The sequence below is a fragment of the Labrus bergylta genome, chromosome 3 (assembly GCF_963930695.1).
Source record: "Labrus bergylta chromosome 3, fLabBer1.1, whole genome shotgun sequence".
NCBI lineage: Eukaryota > Metazoa > Chordata > Actinopteri > Labriformes > Labridae > Labrus > Labrus bergylta.
The window spans coordinates 8,764,725-8,787,897 of NC_089197.1; the positions used below are offsets into that span (position 1 = coordinate 8,764,725).

Below are 23,173 nucleotides of genomic sequence, written 5' to 3' on the forward strand. Positions count from 1 at the left end.
CTGTTGACTATTTTACTGATCTGTTGAGTTATATGTTATTTTTACAGCCTATGTATTTGACTCGTTGGAGCATGTAGGAGGAACCATAGTTCGTTTGTATCAGAGAACCATCCTATGACGCGTTTAGATTGTCTGTTGTCCCACATGACCCGAAGGCACCATAACGGGGGTGTTGCTATGGTAACTGTCGCGACGGAGACCTAAAAAGTCTCTTCATCGGCTAACAAACTTTTTACTATTAATTTCTGAAATGACGACCAAGAAACTCGACCCTTTGTCAGTGGAGGAACCTACACATGGAGGAGAAGAGGCGGAGAAGCCTGAGGAGGAGAAAAGAGCCGCAGGTGGAGGAGAGTGGAGCCAGGAGTCCCAGGTAAACAAAGTCAGGAGTACGGTTAGCTCAAAGGTTAGCTCGGTGGCTAAAGTTCACGGTCTGTCTTTAATATTCAAGTTCTTCTTAAAAAAAAATATTAACACCAAAACTGTAAAAATAGATAATCCATAACAAGTATGCGTCCAAACATTTTAATTTAATTAAGACATAATGTAGCATCAGAAAAAAGGTTTAAAAAAAAAAAAAACTCAAAATTTGTCAAATTGTCAATTAACTACGAATAACAAACACACAACAGTCTGTTACATAAGTAATGTTGTCAAATTAATGCAGTGAAGGAAGAAGTACAACATTTCACATTGAAGTTTAATACTTCAGATATGTAATTTAATACAGTTGCTACCATGTAGATCAGGGATGGGCAGCTTAGGTCACAGCAAGGGGCCACATTCATTTAATTCTGACTGCCAGGGGGCCAAATTGTAGAATACAAAAATGATTACAGTCAATTATATCTCCAATTAGCTCAACATATGCCAGTGATCAATTATTATTATGGACATATTTCTGGTTTTCATGATTTCATGGCATATTTAGTCATGTTTTCTTCATGTTCCCAGTTAATTGATATGTAAAAATTGACCTGAGGGCCACGTTGAGGGTTGATGGGGGCCGCATGTGGCCCCCGGGCTGCCAGTTGCCCACCCCTGATATAGACTGTTAATATTAGTGCTACATAAGCAAAAGTACTTTGAGAATTCCCTCACTACGGTGGCCCTGAAGGTCAACTGCACAGACATTTAATGATTGCAAAAACATTTTACTAAATGCAAAAATATATATATATATTTATATATATTATGAATACATCAAAAACATTTTACTTACTGCAGAAAAGAAAACTACAGCGAATGATATTTCACCTGCAAAAATAAGTGTCAACTGCAATAAGATATTTAGCCCCTTCCTTTACTAGTACTTTTTTTCATTGTTAAAGATCAAGCTTTATTTATTTGTAATATTATTTTGGCTATTCAAATAATTAAAAATCTGATTGGTGTTCATTCACAATGCTAACACAAAGTGTTTCATTTTTATTCTGTAATATTCCCCCTCCTCTCCTTGTTGTTGTTTTCATGTGTGTGCAGGTTCCAGTAAAGATGTTACGAGGTCACAGCGACACTGTCACCGCAGCTCGACTCTGCTTCGACAACAGCCGCGTCCTGAGCTGCTCCTCAGACCGCAGTGCCATCCTCTGGGTAAACTATGGATTCATACTTTGTCTCTGCAGTCCTCTAGTCTGAAAACGCTGTCTCAATCCTCTCTGGCTGTGTTAAGTAGGTGATTAAATAACAGCTCTTTAACACCTCAGTAGTTGTCTGTTCTCCATGTGGATGAGTTCAGCAGATGTTGGTTGCAAAGTGATTATAAAATATTTTAATGACGGTAAGCTGTAGCATGTCCTGTTGACATCTTTGACCTGTGCAGGATGTTGAGAGCTGCAGACCTCTGAAGGTTTTCGATGGACTTCATGGTAGGACCATCTCTGAGTGCACTCTCATCCCAAACAGCAACAGGTGGGTCCTGTAAGACAAAAACAATAACCAAATCAATGCAAAAAGTTCAATCTTGACACTCTACTGTACATAGCATTTCTAAAGTAAACTCATTTTACTATCATTGATATACATAACTAAATCCAACATGAGAAACAAACTCTTCAAGAGAACATATTATCCCCCTTGTCCACCTTTTCAAACAGTCCCCTGTGGTCTAAATGAAACATCTGTGCTGTGCTTTGGTCAAAATATAGCATGAATCAAGCACCAGAGGAGGTTTGTGACCCTGTATAAAGCAGCTCTCTCAGAACGCTCTGTTTTGGTGTGTGTGTCTCTTTAAATGCAATGAGCCCCCCCCCCTGAGTTTTCCTGGTAGACATCACTCCTCTGTAGGGAGAATAAAAATGACAGAGATACCAGGGGAGGGAAGAGGATCGTTTTCTGCCAATAATTGAATTGACAGTTTGGAGGAGAAAGAATAATGATGTTTAGGATAATTAATTGTTGTGTCAAGTGTTTGGTCAGACAGTAAAGTGACCGTACTGTGTGTGTGTCTGTCAGGATGGTTACAGTCTCCTGGGATAAAAAGATGGTGGTCACAGATCTGGAGACTGGACAGACTCTGGTAACTCTTCTTCTTCCTCTTCTTTTGTAATGCACACATCTTCCTTAAAGCTCCTGAGAGGATATTTTTGTGTTGACTTTGGCGCCCTCCTGTGGACAAACCGGTACCTCTCATACTCTGTGCGGATTTTGTTCTTGTGTAAGCAGTTTTTTTAACCATATCTCATCCTGCTCTTTTTTTAAGAGTCAAGTAAAACACTCAAAAAGAACCTTTCAGCAGTGTCTTTTTTATCTCTTCCCCTGACACATTTACCCCACCGCAGAAGTTTAAGATATTTAAAATAACTCCTCAGACATTTAAATTATCTCCTCACAGGAGCTTTAAGTAAAAGTATTTGTACCTTTGGGTAAATGTACTCTTCTACATATGAACAATTTGATTTGCAGTGGCAGTGCAAACTGGGCGGCCTGCTGACCTCCTGCAGCTCTTCGTCTGATGGCCGGCTGCTCGTCTGTACAGCAGATCCAAAGAGCAGCGTTTCCATCATCGACTCAGAGGACGGAAAGATACTGCACCACATCAGCGGTGCGACACCACACAGCCTGGTAACACATTGTCTGGATTCTTAACACTGTTTTTAAGGTGCGTTTGTTTTGCTCTCACAGATCATCACCGCTCTACCATCACGCGGTGTCGGTTTGACCCTCAGAGCCAACGGGTGGCCACAGTGTCTGCAGACCGGGGCATCAAACTGTGGGACATGAAGACCCGGGGAACCACCGTTTCAATCAACAGGTGACCAACACTCCAGGCTCAAAGAACCTCCACAAAACTCTTTTCTCTTCTGTTATTACCGCCTGCTTCTGCTGGTCATAGTCAACATTAAAATTGAGTCAATCACTGCGATCTGGGTAACTTTAGCACACCAGAGGACCCCTGGAACCCACTGAACCCCAATGACACTGATAATTCTGTACAGACATCTGGCAAATCTTGATTTAAGAAATGAGCATATTCACATTATCTCTGAGAGTTCAAACCAGCCCCACTCTCTTTTCTATTTGCTGAATGAGAAGCTCCAGCTAGCACCTTCTTATCTTAGCTTAGCTTAGTTTAGCTTAGCATAAAGGCTAGGGAAAGGGGAAAACAGAAAGCCCACCTCTGTCCAAAGTTTAAAATGCACCTTGAGCTGATTGTTCAATATGTTCATACTGTAGTTTGTTCTGTTACCAAACTGTTAAACTGTCTATTTGTTTATTTGGGGTGTTAGATGGGGCGTCTTGTCAGTCAGGTAAAAAACATTTCTTGAGGAAAATCTACCTGTTCAAGAAACTGTAACAAACTAAAGGTTATTACTATATTTCTCTAAATGTTGGAACTACTTAAAGCAGAAACAAACTCAGTGAAATGCACAATGTAAACACAAGATGATAAAGGTTATTTTTACTCAGCAGGTCATACGGTCTTCATCATTGTTTTTATTGATGTAATTATCAATCAATCTTTATTTATAAAAACAAATATTATCTCGATACACTTTACAAACAGAGCAGGTCTAGACCGTTACTGACAGATGTGTGGGTATTTGCTGATCAGGCTTGATGATCATAAGAATGACGATAAGGACGATGATGATGATTAAGTATCTGAGAAAAAGATTTTAAAAAAGCTAAATCATCATTTGATTGTTTTTCTCATTCTGTCTTCATTTGTTGATATTTTGTCTTTGTTTTCCCGTCTCTCTCAGTAACCACAACAACGTTGTTTCTGACTGCTGCTTCACCAACAACGGACACTTTCTGTGCACTGCATCATGGGATAAAAGCTTGAAGCTGTGGGACCTCCAAGCGGGAGGATTTCGCTCTCACGGCGGGACTCTGCTGCAGAGCGGCCACGAAGGCAGCGTGAGCTCCTGCAGCTTCTCTGTTGACGGTGAGCAGGGCAGCTGCTGTGATGTTTGGGTTGACTGTGTGAGCGGCTTTATTATTAACTCTTATATTTATAAACTGATCATCTCTGAACATGATGTACACGTTTATCCACAGCACACCTGCTTGTGTCTGGCTCCTACGACCGGACTGTTGCACTCTGGGATATGTCCACCCTCTGCCAGACTCTCATTCTGAAGGTGTTTAAACACTATGAGCTGTACTCGCTGTGTTTTTAATCATTCTTAAATTTAAGGCTTCTTGTTTATTTTTGTATTGTGTTTGTTGCCTTCATCACAGGGCCACAGTGATTGGGTAACAGACGTGTCGGTCTCGGCTGACAGGAAGTTGGTGGCCTCTGCCTCCAAGGTACCTCATTTTTATAATCAAATATATATCATGTTAAAGTCAGCTACTCTGCTGTGATGATTCAACTGTTTTCATTTTAAGTTTAAAAACATTTTCAGTTGGTTCTTCTAATGCTAACCTGTTCAACTTTCTGTAGGGTTTTCACATCCTCTTGTGGGGCTGACATTTAGCTATGGGATCTATTTAGGACCAGGAAATATCCCTTGTCCTGACATCTATGCTCCTGAAAAAAAGTGTCTCTGTAACATGTCAATCAGACAAGTTAGAGCATATTTGGGGTGAACTTCCTCTCGGCTTTAGTCTCCGACATTGTTCGGTTTGTTCTCAGTTATGCTTATTTTTATAAACGGTGTTTCTGGCTCTGAAAGAGGGAGGAGGCCCAGAGAAACTTGGGGTTTGTTGAAGAAAACATGCTCGTGACCAGCTAAGGTTCACAGACTCAGTTACCATAGTAAGTGAGAGTGACCTCTCTTTCTGAAACAGAAAACCCCACAGTTTCCTGGCTTATTCAAACCAGGTCTTCTCTGGATTTGTTGGACAGTTTTTCAATCAAGTCAATCTTTAAAGACTAATATATGTTTTCAGATCAAGTCTCTGCCTGGTTATGACATCACTTAGGTGTCATCACAGAGGCTTACATCTTTAAACATCTTTACCTGGAGTTAGCTTGTTTTGAAAAACTTTCTTCTGTAGGCTCTACAGTCCTACGTGCCTCTACATACAGATTCTCAAAAACTCTGTTCCTCTGTCTGCCTTTTTTTGTTCTCTACAGGACAAAACTGTCAGATTGTGGAACTTAGAGAACATGGAGGAAATCCCAGAAGTCCTGGAGAAGATTGCAGCTGAGGGAACAGGAGTTCAAATCCTCAAAGTGAGAAAATATCTCAACATCATGTGTTTCTTTTGGTTCCACTTTTGTTTAATTGTATCAGATACTAAAACTCTAAGATTCATAAGACGCTCAGACTTTGACTTTTAAGTACTTTTTTCCCAGTGTGAGCAGTGTGGAAAGCCGTTTCCTGTGTCCAGACTACAGACCTCAGATCTGCTGACACAGTGCGTCTTCTGCCGACTGAAATCCCCCTCCAGATACCGACCACAGCCTCCACCTCTCCTGTGACTCCTGCCAGGGAAGACGGTCGTCAGCCACAGAGCAGCAGCTGGTAGGGATGCAACATCTTGCCAAAGACGATTGTAAGAATTACGTCCATATAATACTGAAAAAGACATTTGAATTCAAACTTAATTTTATTTCTATTTTACATCAAGTACATTTGTTAACTATTCACACATTCTTCATTCAGAGTTTCACATTAAAAAAAAAAACAGTCTAGATCCAGCATTGAGTCCTGTAAGACCTCTGTGAATATGGAGGGACAGTGAACGAAGCACAGACTCACCTGATTTCATAACAAACACTGAATTAACTGACTGCACAGACACTGCCCTATCCCACGCTCATAACAGGCAGTGAACTAAATGCAAACACTCACTTCTTCTGTTTTTATTACGGCCTCTGAACTTGTGCTGGGCGATATGACCTGAGATTCACATCACTGTTTTTTTTTTTTTTTTGCTTTTTGCAGTAACTGTATTATGTCGAGGTGTTACAGCATTAAAAAGGATTGTTCATATGAATACATTATTCAGGCACTACAACCCCCCCCCCCCCCTCCTTCTCCCCCTCAAAGAAGCCTTTTGGGAAAGCTGGGAAAAAGGTGTTCAACAAGCTTTTAATTTCTTTGCTCATGCAAGACATCAGCAGATTCTCTGGGTCAAGCTTCTCAAATGTGAGATTGTTGGTTTTATCTGATCTGTATGGTGACCTGCTCCGTCTGACAGAAAGTCACTTTGGCAGTTTTTCCCCTATCTTAGACACTCAATGATTAAACAATCAAAAAAGATGGATTATTTGTAAGTAAAATGATTGTTAGTGTTGGTTAAATTCGGTGTCAGATTTGAGATGGAGTCCTTACAGACTGCTGGAAATTTTAACCTGAGCAGTGATGAAAATATGTCGACACCACTGACAGTTGAAACACACCACTGTTTAAAGACCTGCTTATTGTTCAGTGACAAACTACGTCCTGCCTGAGAGACACAGGTGCACACCCTGCAACCTTTACATTTAGGATGATCCTAGAGGAAAGGAAAAAGTCTCTACAACAGATTAAGTTCTTCATGAAGGCAGCATGAAATTCACGACTATCTAGCCTTTGGGTTTTGGCATTTCTAGTGTCCTAGTTTAAATGCAGTCCAGAGGACAGAGTCTGGAGGGTCAAGGGACCATGATTGTCCTTCAGTCTGAGCAGTGTTTTGTGTTGTGGGGCAAACTGTTGGATGGACTCTGTTGTCCTGTCACCATCTGTCAGTGGAGCGGATCCTCTGCGACCACGAGGAGTCCGAGCTGTGCATCAGCCCCCTTAAATCTTGCTGATCAGACCCCTCCGTTCTCTGGAGATGCCTAGGTTTTATTCAGCATGGGGCCTACGCTGCATCAGAAGGTGCTCTGCAGCAGACAGTGGCAGCCGCAGCCAGCCGGGCACTCGTCCTGTCGGCGGAACCAGTCCATCATGTGACTGGTGTGTCCTCCGTGACCACAGCTCAGGCAGAAGTTGGAGGAGCCGCGCACAGCCACGTGACAGATGGCGCACTGGAAAGTGAGACGCTTGCAGACGGCACACTGAGTTCCCCTGGCCTGACTGCGACAGTGACAGCAGTACACTCCAAACTCTGCAGACAGACAGAGAGAAACAGGGTTAGCATTAGCAACACAGTGTGTATTAGAACAATCAGTGACACTCAGGTTGATCTGTTGGCTGATAGTTATGTTTAAGTGAACTAACTAAGAGAGGCAGCGGTGTGTGTGAAATGTTTTGGATGTTTTGGTAGCAGAAACAAACAAACACAGGGGGCTTGAGATAAAACTAGGAGTTACTGGTCTGCAGCTGCCTGGTTTAGTTACATGATTGTACAAAAACATAAAGATGCAAACATAGAGTCCAAGATAAAAAATAGAGGAATATCCCCTTTTCAGTTAAAGTATTAACTATTCTTTAAAGAAGATAGGGGGCGAGAGAGTGGGGATTACATGCACCAAACAAGGTCAGGATAGGGGGTCAAACCTGTGACCAGTGCAACTGTAGCCTGTACATGGGGCGCCTGCTTTTAGCTGCTCCTTGTAAAGTGTCTCGAGATAACATTTGTAATAAAGCTGGATAAAAAGAAGCTTCCTTATTGGCTAAAAACTCTGCTAAACAGGCAGGGATGGTATGAGAACATCTTGACATCAAACAGGAGGGAAAGTTTGGAGATAAATGTACGTACCGATGCCTTTGTGAGGTTCAGGCGGGCAGGAGGCAAACTTGAGAACATCGGCTCTTTTCTCCCTCAGTCCCCAGCGGTACAGAATTTCACCGTAACATATCTTAAAGTCATCAAACTGCAGCATGTTGGCCGGGTCCAGCAGCCTGCAGGGGGGAGGGGGGTTGTGTTATAGAAACAGAAAGCATGTCACAACATCCTACCAACGGTCATCTGTCTTTCTACATCACCTCTTGTTCATATCGTGCTGCTCCCGCTCCCGTTCCCGTGGATCACTGTAACCCTGGTTACTATAGCGATAATCATCAGGGGAGGACTCACCCCAGGGGTTAGGGTGTTCAGGCTCTCTACCTGTTAACAACAAGAAAACAAATGCATGTATAAATCTATAGAAGGTAAAGAGAGTGATGAAGTAGTACAGCAGCTGGCCTGTAGGCGGCGCTGTGGAGTCTCACCTGTGTTCCAGTTGGTGGTTGTGATGGAGTCAGAGGTACTGGAGCATGAGCCCGAGGTGACGGAGCTGGATGTGAAGCTCGGCTGAAACATTAGTACATCACTTTATTAGTACATCACTTCCTGCAGCCTAAAAGCCCCTAGCATACCTTTATTAAAACATCAGGAATTAACCTTACTTTTCATTACACATTAAACAGAATCAAGAGAACTGAAGGCAGCATGGATGCTTTGGTGAAACTGAAACAACTGTATCTCAGATTTCTTTTTTGTTTGTGTTTGTGTATGTATAAATAACAAAATAATTACTTTTCTTAGACTTAAACTGTTCTATTATAATATTTGTCCACATTTACTGACTACATATTTTCGATACTTGCTTTTTATAGGTCCTGTTTATTTCTCTTGTCCTTTTGGTTCATTAGCTGCTTTGTTCTTGAAAAACTGACAACATGAGAATACAGACTTATAGCTGCATGTTTGAAAAATAGCTAAGAGTGAATACATTTGAATTAGACTGACTTATTGGAGCTGGACTCTGAAATACACCAAGTGTAGTGAAGTCAGAATGAACTCTGAACCAATCAGACAACAAGCCAGAAATTCATTTTATCAGAGCTGCAATGGACAATATGTTCCAATAATTAATATTTGAGTAGCCAGTTGATAGTCTAAATGTATACAAGATTCATGAGAAATCACAAACATTAGATTGTAAAAAATCTTGTGTTGTTCGACCAACAGTTCATGAATGACTACAGAATTAATACAAACATGAAGCTGAGTACTTCCATTGGAATAATTGCTGCTGAAGAAAGTTTGTGAAATGTGTATTTTTTTTGTATTTTGGGTGAGCAGGGACTTACATATCTTGAGTGGTGTGGGGGGAACATGGAGGAGCGTGATGGGTGGTGTCCGTACAGAGAGTAAGAGTCTGCAGGAGCAGCCTGAGCTCTGAACACGCTGCACAGCATGGCCAGAGTCTGAACGTCGCTCATCTGACTGTAGTGATCCAAACTGTCGGATGTTTCATCAAACACAAACATACACAGCTTTTAGTCACACATGGATCCTCAGTTTGATCCTGTTCTCCCACATTGATTTTTCTGTCCAGATATTTCTATCCTGCCTCGGCTAACATCGTCCCTCCTTACACTATTCTCTTCTCTACAAAGCAAACATTTAGAGCTTTGTTCCTGATGAAACTTTGACTGGAGGAAACAAATAAACTCACAGGGTCTCCAGCAGCTGGCGTCCAAACGGGTGTCTGGCCCAGGGGGTCTCTGTGTCGGGGTCTGAGTCTGGACTCAAATCCTGATTGGTTGCTGCAGATGCCAGAGCCCACACCTGCAAAATCACACACACAAACAAATATGACAGAGTTACTGTTTATCAGACACGGGACAACTGAGAAGCTTCAGCCTGAGCATTTAGAAAAAAGTCATATAAATATGTGTTCTTGCTATAGCTGTTTTCTTTAAGGAAAGGAAGGTAACTTCAAAAGAAAACATACATTTAATCAGCAACACTTTTTACCTTTGCTACGTCTCTGCGTCCAACTGTCAGCGCCGCTGCTGCGTTCTTCTGACACGTTTCCTGGATGTCATTCATGTTCAGACTGAACAAGACAGAAAAAAACAGCAGTTATTAAAATGACTTCATTTAAATGCGGTACAAAAAAAGTATAATTTTATACAACTGACTTTAGTGCACTATCCAAGAAAACAAAGTCTTAAGGTTAAACCACTAATGGATTGTTTTTTTATGCAATAGGAAGCAGCTGAATGTTCACACAGGGAACTAAAGATAAATTAATGATTCAGTATTTACCCTAATTCAGACTGCTAAAATGTCATTTTGCAATATCTTTTCCCAAATTCCCCCCTTTTTGGGGAAAAAAAAGTCCCCCTAATTCAATCGATTAACTTGCAACTTTTTGTGAGATCTAACAGTTTTTCAGTTCAGAACCCTCCTTTGACCCTCCCATTCCAAGGTGAGGTTTTTATACAGATAGTTTGGAGTTCTCACATGTAGCTCTCTCCCAGAGCCTTGTGGACGGGCAGCAGACAGGAGATCTCCTGGATGATGACCTTTCCTGCCAGTTTGATGGGACGGTTCCCGTAGTCTGTCCCCTCTCGCTTCGTCTTGAACCGCCGAGATTTCTGACAGACGGACAAACAGACAGACAGACAGACACACAGACGGGAGGAGGGGGGAGACGGCAAACCCAGAGGAGACAAAAAAAGCACCACTTAATTAAAAGTGGTCTCGATGACAAATTACTGTTAGAGACGGTTCACACTGCGAGACACTGACTGATGGTGGACGAGGCCTTAGAGCCGACTGTTTCTGCAACATAGGGCTGCTGTTACTGTCCCTTTAAGAGGGTCAGAGACTTCATGGAGTTATCAAATGTGTGTTGTGTATGTCTGTTACTCAAAGAATAGGCTGAATGTTTGGGATTTCTTTGACCAATTTAAGATTCTTCAGTGAGATATTTCAGACGCCCCTCTCCTATGAAGGGATACAGAGGCGCTCTCAGGATATCTGAAGAGTTCTGGATCTCATACTAGTTGGGGTTCCAGAAAACCTCCACTTGACTCTGTGTTTCTCGCAGAGTGAACACACAGTTAGTGTACAGATTATTATGAACTAACTCATATGTAGCCTGAAAAGCCAAATTACGTTAAAAATGGTTTAAATTAAGGGTAAAAACACAGACATGAATTCTTCTGGTGATCACAGAAACGCTCCTGTTGTTGTTATCGTTAAATGTTAGTGAACGTTAAAAGCTTTAGACTCAGTTAAAGAGCAGACAAGAAGTCAAAAAGCGTGGTTATATGTTCTGAGTTTGAATTTTGCCTCCACTGGTTGACACTTTGTCGGCTTTAAGATGCCATGCTAATCAGCTGTGCTAAATGCTGCAGCACTAACAGCTTCAATGGTCGACTGGAGACGGGTGGGAAATGTACGGCTTTCTGCAAACACTCTGAGTTAATGATACAACGGGACCTGTTTTGTTTCTTTATTCACAGTTGAAGAGAGAATATGGATTTCTGATTGATTGATTTATCTACAGAGCTGCAGTCAGGATGAAGTTAGCTCAGTGTAGCACTATTTAGAGGCGGCTGTGGCTCAGTGGTAGAGTCAGATGTCACCCAACTGGAAGGTCAGGGATTTGATCCCCAGCTCCTGAAGACACATGTCGAGCAAGAGACTGAACCCCAAGTTGCTGTTGTTGCTGCGTCAGTTGGGTATGAATGTGCATAAATGGGATTAATTAATACTGATGGACACTTTACATAGCAGCCTCTACCATCAGTGTTTGAATGTGTTGTGAGTAAATGTAAGGGTGAGCTGCGTGGGTAAAACGCACGTTGAGTAGTCAGAAGACTTGAAAAGTGTTGTGCAAGCTCAAGTCCATTTAGCATTTCCATTCATCATTATCACTAGAAGAGATGTGTTTTAAGGTTTGTTTAATCTAACACACACAGAGATGAGGAAATGTTTCCAGTTCCAGTTTGCTTCAATTGACTTCCTTGTTACCGTCTTATGACTTGTTACCGTTGCTGACAGACTTGCATCAAAATTCAAATTTGGAACAAACAACGTTATTTCACTTTGTCAGTGGCTCAGCTGTAAGGACGTTAGCAGCGATGTGCAAAGAAAAGGTTAACATTTCATAACGGGAAACTGAGAAGAGCGAGAGAGAAGGAAATGAAGGAGGTGATGGATGGTTTCATGAAGGACAGAGCTCAATACCGGCCAATCATGAAGGGTTTGGACAGACCAGCGACGGGAGGCAGAGATTGGGAGCTTCTGATTGGAGGAGAATAGGAAGAAGGCGTGGCCCACAGCAGCATGGGGGCAGGTGATTGGCCAGAGAAAATAAATAAAGGGAAAATAACGAAGAAAAAAAAACACATAGTAACCCATCAGGGAGACAGCCAGAGGGGGGGGGCTGACTTTGTTTGAAAAAAGTAACATAAGTGAAGTCCTCAGATGTAAGCCTCTGCTGCAACCTCATTGGCTGCTGAAACAATACCCACAGGCTCAGTGTATTTGCAGAGACTGTGGTCAGTAACGAGGCAAAACCACCAAGTAGAATGCAAGCATGTTGAAGTCATAAGAGATGGTTGTTCATTTGATCTGGACTCCTAATCACAAAAAATACAAGCCAAGGACAAGAGTGACTTGAATTATCTCAGTATTCAGAACTGTTCAGGCCAAGTTCACATAAATACATTTGTGTTGTGCAACATGTCTTTAACCATAACCCACACTACTCTGGTATTTTAGAACCATAGACTTTGAGATATTTTAGAGAGACTTGTGACCCTTTTTCAGTTTGAAAACTCCCGGGGTCTTTGTTGTACATTCAGGCAGTAACCATGACACTATGAGTCAAGCTAGCATGCTAATATGGCAACAGTTTCCTTCCACATCCCATGAATTATGACTGATCTGGGGTCAGGTCTGTTTTGTGCTGACTCAACCGATTTGGCTTGAATAAACTTTCATACATCTCTTTATATGTAGAGAAAGGGTTAATAAGACTGTAGTGGCAATTTCTTCTTGTGTGTAATATAAAAATTGTCACTTGTGTCATAGGAGCCAACCTGTTCGTTCCTGATGCGTGTCCACTTAAATATACTCACAGATCTGTTGTTTCACTTGATTTCTTATTTTATTCGTAATTCCACTTGTTTCCAGAACAGATCCAAAACGAATATATCAAAACTCATAACAAAAGGTCCCGATCAAAAAACATTTGCTGCGTGGCTCCTAGACCTCCACCACAGTCCACAAACAAAACAATCTTTTTTTTTGTCTCACCACCTGTGCATCGCACCCAAATTAACTAACTGGGCTCCACCCATAACACAAATACCTGCCAAAATATGCCCAAATAAATCCATTATTCACCATAAAGGTTTCCATGTCAAATCAAGTGCTTCTCATAAATTAATACTTATTTCTAACAACACAAAAAATTTACTCTATTAACACAAACTTAAATCATACTTCTGAAACTAAAGTTAACATGATTAAAATGGCCTCTACAAAGACAATGCTCACAAAAAAAACATCTTTAGTGCCCATTAATTTAGACAGACACACAACTTCAGCTGAGCATTTGTGTGTCATCGAGTGTGTGTCTTACCCGTTCTTTGTAGTAGAAGGAGGAGATGGAGACGGTGTCTTTGTCGGAGCGGGTCGGGCTGCCACTGTACAAGCGCAGAGTGCTCTGAGACTCTGAACGCATCTTCATCGGAGTCAGCACTCCGCTGTGATAGGCCGACAGAGCTGACAGCGACCTGAACACACAAACACACACACACACAGGCGATGTCAATTCATTATTTATCAAATAGGAAAGCTACAATGGCATTTTCGGATTGCAGGAACTGTGGGAACCCTCCCCCTTTTTTTGTGACATCCATGTAAAAGGCAAACACCTGTGTGTGTTTTTACCTGGGAGTGGGTTCAGTGGGTGGGACAGAGCGGTGCATCGTGATTGGTCGGGTGAAGTAAACAAGGCAGCCGGTACCACAGAAACGAGCTCCAGAGGTCCGAGGGAACGGGATGTTTGCATCCTGGAAAGAAGAGGATTATTCTCTGAATGCACAGTTTGATCGAGATAAAACTTCTCTCCTGCTTTCTGTTAAACGTCTCAGCATGCAGCAGAGTCGATGTGTTTTGTTACCTGATAGGAGCCGTATGTGTTGGTGACTCGGGGGAACGCCTGCAGGGCCGGAGTGACGGGGTTGGACAGCACAAAGGGGCTGGAGGTCGGACCATCCTCCTGAATCTGTGGGAGAAAATACACATCATGAGGACGGACCTGTAAGAGTAAACTTTGACCTCTGGTCCTACAGCAATGAAGTCAATGAAAGTAGCATTAAAAAATAATTAGAATAAATGTTAGCATGAGGCCTGCTTGTTTCCTTAAAGGCTGGCAAACTTCATTACAGACACAGTATTAAATGTTGAACAAAACCAACAACAATCTTCCATTGTTCCATCGGTCCTGACACACAAATCTGACAGTCAGCCTTTGACAGGGAAAGAGCTTTGTTTTTCATTATGTGTTTCAAGCCTTTGGAAATAGTTGGCCCAATAGGCATGCATCAGCGATATCAGCTGCATCACTCTTTGAATGATGAATTCAGACTACTGACACCTGTTGGTATGGAGAGTTACTCACTTGCACACAGGAGCAAAACAAATGTGCTAATTTCACTGGGTGATCATGGAGGAAACAATAGGTTGTTTCCACACAGATTGTGCGACTTACTAAAAAAAACTAAAGCTGCAGCAATAAAACAATTTCTTAAGAGTTGGGAAATATTTAAAAGTTTTGTTTGGTCTCTAACTTTGAAAAGGAGAAGAAGAGGCAGCAGCTGAGAAGTGGGAGAAGATAGGGAGGGGAAAAGGAGTGACCCACCATGTCCGACTCCAGACAGGAAACCAGCTGTCGTACGCACGGCTCTAGACAGTTCTGGTTCCTTTTCACTTTCTGCAGGGATGTGTCAGTCAGAATCTGAATGCAAAGAAAAAAACAAAGAATAAAGATCCCCCTTTATTTTGAGAAGATAAAAAAATCATGTATAGTTGTTTTTAAAAGTTTAAATTACAGGTAAAAACTAGATGAACTAAACAGGGTGTTGTGGTGCGTTCAGGAGCATCCGTACCTTCTGGATCTTTATCTTCATGACAGACGGGATGGTTGTTGGGGAGACAAACTGGAAGGTTGGCGCGGCGTTGTTGGGATACTGAGCAGGAAACTTCACAACCAGGTGAACCTGATGGCTGCCGAAGTGAGCTGACACCACACAGCTGCGGTTCACTGCGTCCATCTGCACAGAAAACATCTCAGTCTGATGTCACCTCATTAAGAGAGATACACACACTGACTGCTGAATATTTAAATAAGGTCTCCTTTATAATAAATCATTATATTATAGATACATATATGCAAAGGTTAAATTGACAGTAAATGTCACATTCTCACCTCCACGTTGACGTTTCTGATCTGCAGGTTGACCAAAGAAAACTCCTGCTGCAGAGTCTGAGGGACACCTGAACCCCCCGCTGAGTCGTGACGACCTCCAGAGTCCGGATCTGAAAGATGACAGAGCAGGAAACAACAGGTGCAGCTTTAACCAGGAGGAGAAACATGATGCAAAGACTCCAACGGACAACGTTAATTTGATTTTTAAAACTGACAGTATTATGGTTGTCTATCTGTCGGAGAGTTGGTCTGCTTCCTGTTGGACATGCAGTAGCTTGCAGTGTAGGTATAGCAGGAAATGTACACACTATGTCCTGCAGTGAGTGCGCGCCTCTAGGAGCGTTGTGCCCAGAAGGAGGGGCCCAGATTGAATGTAGTGTTCAAAAGCTGCAGAAAACATTTCTACTGACTCCACCTTTAAGGCACCGTCATTACCCAATAAGGTTTAAGAAAAGACAGTGGCTTGGGTTAAGAAAATAGTTCATTGTGAACTAAACACAAAAAGGTCTCACATATTCCTGGGTGAAAAAGCCTTCAAGTACAAAGAGGTCAACATTTAGGCCAGGAATAATTCTGCATATCAGGACAGTAATGCAAGATGAGGGTTTGAACCCCTTTAGGAAAACTGTTACACATTTTAATCAGTCAGAGAACTGTATGCTTGTAAGGTTCAAACTCAAAAACACACTGCATTCACGAGATGTTTAACAATGTGACATGTGAGTTCTCCTGCCACATGGATGTAGAAAATGAAGTAAAAATCTTCATATTTATCATTTAGCTTGGGAACAAGTTACAAAACATTGTTAACAAACACTTTTGACCGCATCCTTTTCCTATGGCCTCTAAATTTAGTGCAGGCTAAATAAGTAGCCAGTATACTTTATTTTGAAAAGTGAACAGTTAGCTTCACTGGAAGTATTTAACGGTTTTCCTTTAACAGTAAGGAGGAGACACCGGTACAGCCAATTAGATTCAAAACTTTCAAGTTATCTTAATAAAATTGAGTATGTATTTCCAATCAGCTCACAGCTTGTCTAATTGTGTTAATTTTATTATAAATAATCAACAGAAGACCTAAAAATAAAAGTTTGTAAAGTTTAATTTGTGACTGAATGTCTCGTTGACACTTTTCTCACCGTGCAGGTTTTCAGCGGCGAGGCCGATGCCGTGCTGGCTCTCCGGCTCATGAGACGACAGAGACTTCTCCGACTCAACGGTGAGCGACATCCCCTCCATCAGGTCGTCCACGTCACTGACACACAGCTACACAACGACAGCAACACACAGACATCAGGCTGGACCAGAGGAAGGCGGACAAACAACGACAGGCATCTCTCTCTCTGAGGTTTCACACTGACCTTCTGCAGCTGAGGATCCACCCTCCAGATCCTCAGAGTCTGGTCTCTGGACCAGGTGACCAGCTGGTAATCCTTTGAGCCTATAGAGTCCACAAACAACATGAAAACACTGTAAACAACAACAACAACACTTTACATGTGTTTACAAAATAATTAAAGTGATTATGTACAACGTTTGAGCTAGAGAGATCAGGAAACAGAATACGTCATTACTAGTTACACTGAATATGTTTGAGTCAGTACAAAATAAATTGTCTGATAAGAGTCTCTGACAGTCAGTCTGAAACGTGGTCTTTGTGGATATTGTTAGAAATGACACCGTCAGCATAAAAAAGCAGTTTTAGTAGCACAAGTATGATGGGGATTCAAACCATTTGAACGATCGGACGACCACTTTTTTTTTATTGTTTTCTGGGACTTTTAACTGAAGTTGCTTGAGGGGATTTAAAAGTTACTTGAAGAATAAGTGTGTGAACTTCTCAACGTGTCACTGGTCACCTTCTTTCTGCGGCCTCCACTGGAACTCTAGCACCACGTCATCGTGTCCGACAAAGGCGTGGACGGGATTGTTGAGGTCGAGCGTGCTCCAAAGTAACAGACTGTTCTCTCTCCTCAGCTGAGGAACCATCACTGTGACCAGACCGTTTGAGAACGGCTGTGACACACACACACATGAAATACCATTTTAATGGTTACTCCAGGTCATTTTTATACAGCTGTGTTTTTTCTGTTTTCATTCACTTATTTAGTATTTTATAAATCTGACATTAGAAGATAATCTGTGTGTCAGATGTTCTTTTCATAATCAGCTCAGGAAAATGAAAAATGATTTGTTTATTTTTTTAACAACATTGTCGTATATATATTAACCAAAAAAAGGGAAATAGCAAATCATGGTTAGTTTTTGTAACATGTATTTAATCCCAGTGAATATTCTTCTCTGTACAGACATGCTCTTGTGTCAGTGTAAACTTTAAATTCCCTCTCAGGATAAATTAAGTTTAATAAAATCTTTGATACTCACCGTGTACCGGGCCTTCCACACCGGCACCTGGCAGGACAGGATGTTCAGATACTTCCTGGGCTGTCTGTAATCCCAAAACTAAACACACACACACACACACTTTTTATTTAAGGATATTCCTAAGCGGAGGGTTTCAAGTGATATTCCTGTATTTTGAGTGACCAGTCGTAGTCAGATGACCTCTTTCCTTTTTCTCTTTGTGGATTCTGGTTGGATCTTTGACTCCCTGATTTAAACTGTTATAATAATTCCACTATAACTGTTGCGTTTAAGGCTGCTTGTTTCTCTCACCCTCACTGAGTTGTCCTGGCTCGACGTGGCAAAGATGAACTCGTTTTCCGGATGCCAGTCGAGGCCGTGGATCTTAGAAAGGTGAGCCGCCACGTACTCCACCGCCGTGTTTGGCTTCTGCTCAGAGAGAATCAGAGGGTACACTTGTATTCCGCTCAGAGACACAAACAGCTCACTGTGCATCGAAGGTACCACACATGGACTCTGCTTACTCTTTTATCCCAGATTCGAACGTCTCCATCATGACTGGACGCCAGCAGGTACTGGTTCTTCCTGTTCCACTTCACCTGAGACGCTCCAGCTGGAGACGAGAGACAAGATGTGTAAAGGGGTGAGGACGCTGGTTATTAGTTAAATTGTTAAGTTAAGTTATTAGTTACTATTTAGTTATGTTCCCTCCTGAAAATACACAAGTCTTCTTCATTTTATTTTTATGAAATTTCCTCAGGCAGACACATTTAACCAAAACCAAAAACTATGAAGAAACAACACTTCATCGCGGTGCATTCAAGGACCCTCCAACTAACAAGCTCTGTTTAATGGACACTAAAGTAGGCATACATGTTGCATTTCTTAGTGATTCTCTTTGGGTATACTTCCAAATACACTCTTAAATTTAAGTCATTCATCTTGTGTGCATTAAGTTTTTTACTTTATAAATTATAATCAAATGTAGGAAACTCAGGTGTGCCAGCAGCCCATGTACGGAGGCTGAAGTCCTTTAAGCAGGCGGCCCGGGCTCGAATCCGACCTGTGGCTCCTTTCCTGCATGTCTGTCCCCACTCTCTCTCCCCCCAATTTTCGACTCTATCCACTGACAATAAAGGCAGAAAAATACCTGAATGTAGGAAACTCTAAAAAACATCCAGATACATGTTCTTTGATGGACTGACACAGAAGCTCACAGACAGAGTAACTTTAACAGTAAAGGTTAAACTCTCAATTTAAGTTGATTTTCAACTGACACTCAAAGAAGGAAGATCAACCAACAAACTGAGAAACGCCTTTAAACACTCACCGACAGCAGACAGCGCCACAGTGGGTTTCCGAGTGTCTCTGTAGAGTCGAACACAGAAACACTGATGATGAGTTCAAATGTCAAACTGAATGACATCCCAAAGATTATTCTCATTGTGTTGATCAGAGCGATCTGCTGATGAGACTTAAAGACAACTGTCTCCTCTCACCTGGTGTCCCAGATGTAGATGTAAGTGTCCACCGAGCTGGTGACCAGGAACTCAGGTTCAAACCAGGACCAGTCCAGATCACTGGGGACAAAACCAGATCAAACACAGAGTCCTTGAACACATCACAGAGTCTGAGTAAATATGACAAGTCTTTAAATGCACCACATTCGGACCAGGAACACCTCACAGAGAGTCCATGAACACATCACAGAAAGTTCACATGAACACGTCCCGGCGGGTCGTCTGCTGTTACCTGATGACTCGGGTGTGAGCCTGCAGGGAGGTGTGAACTTCTCCACAGCCTTCCTTCCACGAGTACAGATCCACACGCTGGTTACTCTGCAGACGACACAAACTCTCAGTGACACAGGTGGGTTTGTTTATTTCCAGAGCAGATTTTCTTCATACATGTTTTTCTTTATAAATAAATATTAAATAAATAAAGAACTCACTGAGGCAGCGAAGATGTGAGACTCTGAGCGGTGAGGATTCCACTGGACCGTTCCCACGTCCCATTTACTCTGTCGACCAATTTTCCTTGGAGGCTCAGACGGAGCCTCGAGGTTCACCATGTAGAGGAAACGTCTCCTGGAAAACATTTAAGGAAGAAAACAGTTTGTGATGTTTTACATTTTAGTCGTCTGATGAGTGCTGACAGCCTGATGAAGAAGACCAACCAGACATAATTAATCAAACAACATCGTCTCTGCCACATGATGCTCATGAACGTGGGTCTGCATAGTGTAAATATTCAGCCAGTGTGTGCAGCGTGTCTCAGTAACAGAGTGCAAATGTAATTTCCCCTCATGGGAATCATAAAGGATATCATCTTCTTCTTCTTCTTCTTCTTCTTCTTTAGAGAGCTCAAAATCTCCTACTTCAACTCAAAGAACTTCACTGTGTCCAAATGATTTTTGTTCTTAACTCAAATAAAAAACTGTATTTCTGTCCCGCTGTGAGTTCAGGGGATTTGAACTTACCCGGACAGCACGGCGTGTGAGCCCAGACAGTCCACTGACATGGCGGTGGCCTGAAAGAAGAAGGAGAGGTTGATAATCTAACAGGTGATGGTATCTTTCTAGCTTTTCTTTTTAAGAGTCTATAGTCTGACAAAAACTGGACTTTGTGATATCAGTACTCCTAATAATAATAGTTTTAGGAGTTTGAAAGTGATTTATTAGAGAAACTTTGTTTTGAACATGATCATTTTGGGGCGCAGATGGTCTAGCGGTTGAGTTGGTGCCCCATGTACGGAGGTTGTAGTCCTCCAGCCAAGTGGCCCGAGTTCGAGTTCGAGTCCGACCTTCCGCACGTCATTCCCCACTCTCACTCTACCCGGTTTCCTACTCTTTCCACTGGCCAATCAGATAAAGGCAAATAGCCCAAAAATAAATCAATAAAAAAGAAGATAATTTTAAAGAGCATCTTTGCGATACAACACTACCAAACTATTCAATTTAATTTATCCTCACTTAGCTCATACATACAATGAAAGGCACCAATGACTTCAGGAGTAACCATTTAATTATTTTATTTTCAACCCACCAGAGAGGACAAACTATGTTCGACGTAATAACATTTCAAGGATACTTTTACTGGGATTTGAATATTTCCTGTAAAAGTTTTGGTCTATGATTGAAAATATTTCCCTCTACTCTGTATGTGATGCCTCAAAGGATATACGCTGCCTCTATTTGATTATTACTCACTAGAAGTTTAACACTGCTTTGCAATTCAATAAAAAAATTGATACAAATATGGACAATTTAAAACGATTTGACAGAAAGATATGTTGCAATACTCTTTTTAAACCAGCAGAGGGCGCCATTTTTTGGCTTCTCTCGTTCAAGGTCAGTAGCATGGATAAAGAAATATTTTAATCATCAGATCATTTAAATAATAGAACCTTATTTAACTATAAATCTAATTTCTTTGTTAAAATGTATAATTCATGATAAAATCGTATCGTAAACTAAGTATCTTGACGTGTCTTGTATTGTGAATTGGGTGTTTCATTACGTCACTGCTCGCTGTAGCTGTACATTCACAACCCATAAAATAATCTCATTTTTTAAGCCTTATTTAACAGCAATATTTATAAGTACTCCAATTTTATGAACTTAACTAAGAATTAATTAAGAAACTAATTAAGAATTTAACTTTTTCAAAGACAAAAGAAATGTGATTTATCAATTTGAAGAGCTCATCTACAGTAACTGTCCTGTTTTATAAATAGCCTTTATATTTTCCATGTTTACACCTCTTTTAAAGTCATGTTTGTCTGACCAGCAGTCAAAAACTGAAAACTTTTTAGTTTGTCAACAAAGAAAAGTTAAAGTCAACCAGCTGATTGTTGGAGGTTTGAGCAATTTATTAACTTTTGTCTGACTTTACTGATTTTAAGACGCTGATTCTTTGTAGAAAGTGTTCCTGATGTGTGAATCCTTTGTGAAGCAGCTGTAAACTCCATTTAATCATCTTATCACAGAAATTAAAGAAAGTAAATAGAAGGTTTTTTGTGTTAAATTTGACTGTGTGTTTCTTTTCCCGGCGCTGTTTCCCTCCGTTCAACTTTTCCTGAAAGTTTTTAACCGTCCACCTGAGCTGACGGCCTCTCGTTTCACACCTGAGCTGTCTCACTGTCTCACCTGAGCATCCCGAAACTCAACCACCACATTCTCACTGCTCCAGCGGGCCGCCATCTTTCTCCGTCTCCTACCGTCAACAAAACATCACGTGACCTGAATGAGACGACGCTGCGTTCATGAATACTGAAACGGTGGGAGAACACAGATTTTCCCCCGAGGATTCTGTATCAATCACTGCTACAGCTACATTGTGGTCCAAACTAAAATGCTTTCTTGGCATTAAGACATTTGTATTTCTGTTTACTTTATATCTTATCTCTGTATTTCTTTTGGATCTTATTTATCTATTTATTTTTTTAAATATATTTTCTCTGATTAGAATTTTAATACGACTTCTAACTATAACTCTGCACTGTAAATATTTTATTAATAATAATAATAATAATAATAATAATAATAACTTTATTTATATAGCACCTTTTAAAAACACAGGTTTACAAAGTGCTTTGACAAACAGCAAGAACAAAGCAAACTAAACCAAACACAGAAAAACATTAACAACAGTAAGAATATAACAGATGCAAAATACCAAAAATAATTAAATACAATTCAACAGAAAAGAACCCAAAGTGCACGATACACAACCAGACATATATAACCCAACCATCATAAGAACCATTATAATAACCATCATAAGAACCCAGGAACACAAGAACCCAACAACATGACTTTTAACTTCTTATTTAACTACCTTTTTTTCCTATTTTATTTAAATTTATTTTGATGAATTATTATAACAAATTCTAGGCATTTCGTGTTGCAATTGGTGAGAGTTGGACTGTGTAGGATGTTATTTTCGCTTAATGTCATATTTCTGTATTCCTTTGTGGATCTTATTTATTTAAAATATTTTCATATTTAATCTCTGTGATTGTTTATTGTTTTTTAAAGGATTTTAAGTTTTCTATCTTCTGTTCCTCTTGTCGTGATGCGTTTAATGTCCTGTGTGCAGCACTATGAAATGCGATGTTGCTGAAATGTGCTATAGAAATAAACTTGCTTTGCCTTTACAGAGTGAACACATTTCAATCTTTAATGTTTATCCCTTTTTTTGTTCAACACTAAACAAAATGCTCAAGGTCTGAAGCCAGTTTAAGGCATCTTATTTAATTGTT

General features: G+C 41.0%; 2 protein-coding genes across 3 annotated transcripts; one reads left to right on the forward strand and one right to left on the reverse strand.

Annotated features, from left to right (window-relative positions):
* Nucleotides 1-2: 2 nt before the first annotated feature.
* Nucleotides 3-6,114, forward strand: LOC109988644 (WD repeat-containing protein 88). The gene is made up of 11 exons (XM_065952609.1): nucleotides 3-373; nucleotides 1,483-1,593; nucleotides 1,823-1,911; nucleotides 2,455-2,518; nucleotides 2,905-3,043; nucleotides 3,124-3,253; nucleotides 4,206-4,390; nucleotides 4,504-4,586; nucleotides 4,687-4,755; nucleotides 5,528-5,626; nucleotides 5,750-6,114. Exons 1-11 carry the CDS (start codon nucleotides 251-253, stop codon nucleotides 5,873-5,875), a joined length of 1,218 nt encoding a protein of 405 aa, XP_065808681.1. The 5' UTR covers nucleotides 3-250; the 3' UTR covers nucleotides 5,876-6,114.
* On the reverse strand, nucleotides 5,985-22,161 carry wdr59 (WD repeat domain 59). 2 transcript variants are annotated; one of them, XM_065952605.1, is made up of 27 exons: nucleotides 22,059-22,161; nucleotides 20,391-20,440; nucleotides 19,863-19,998; nucleotides 19,664-19,749; nucleotides 19,411-19,491; nucleotides 19,242-19,279; nucleotides 18,436-18,524; nucleotides 18,224-18,340; nucleotides 17,933-18,010; nucleotides 17,407-17,563; nucleotides 16,909-16,988; nucleotides 16,687-16,813; nucleotides 15,548-15,657; nucleotides 15,228-15,392; nucleotides 14,981-15,076; nucleotides 14,240-14,344; nucleotides 14,008-14,129; nucleotides 13,697-13,850; nucleotides 12,295-12,351; nucleotides 10,561-10,694; nucleotides 10,069-10,150; nucleotides 9,767-9,879; nucleotides 9,399-9,549; nucleotides 8,535-8,616; nucleotides 8,310-8,430; nucleotides 8,083-8,225; nucleotides 5,985-7,488 (listed from the first exon to the last, which is right to left on the reverse strand). In XM_065952605.1, exons 1-27 carry the CDS (start codon nucleotides 22,110-22,112, stop codon nucleotides 7,253-7,255), a joined length of 2,964 nt encoding a protein of 987 aa, XP_065808677.1. In that variant the 5' UTR covers nucleotides 22,113-22,161; the 3' UTR covers nucleotides 5,985-7,252. The 2 variants fall into 2 exon arrangements, with proteins under 2 accessions (XP_065808677.1, XP_020495862.1); XM_020640206.3 differs by lacking the exon at nucleotides 12,295-12,351.
* Between the last annotated feature and the right edge of the window lie 1,012 nt (nucleotides 22,162-23,173).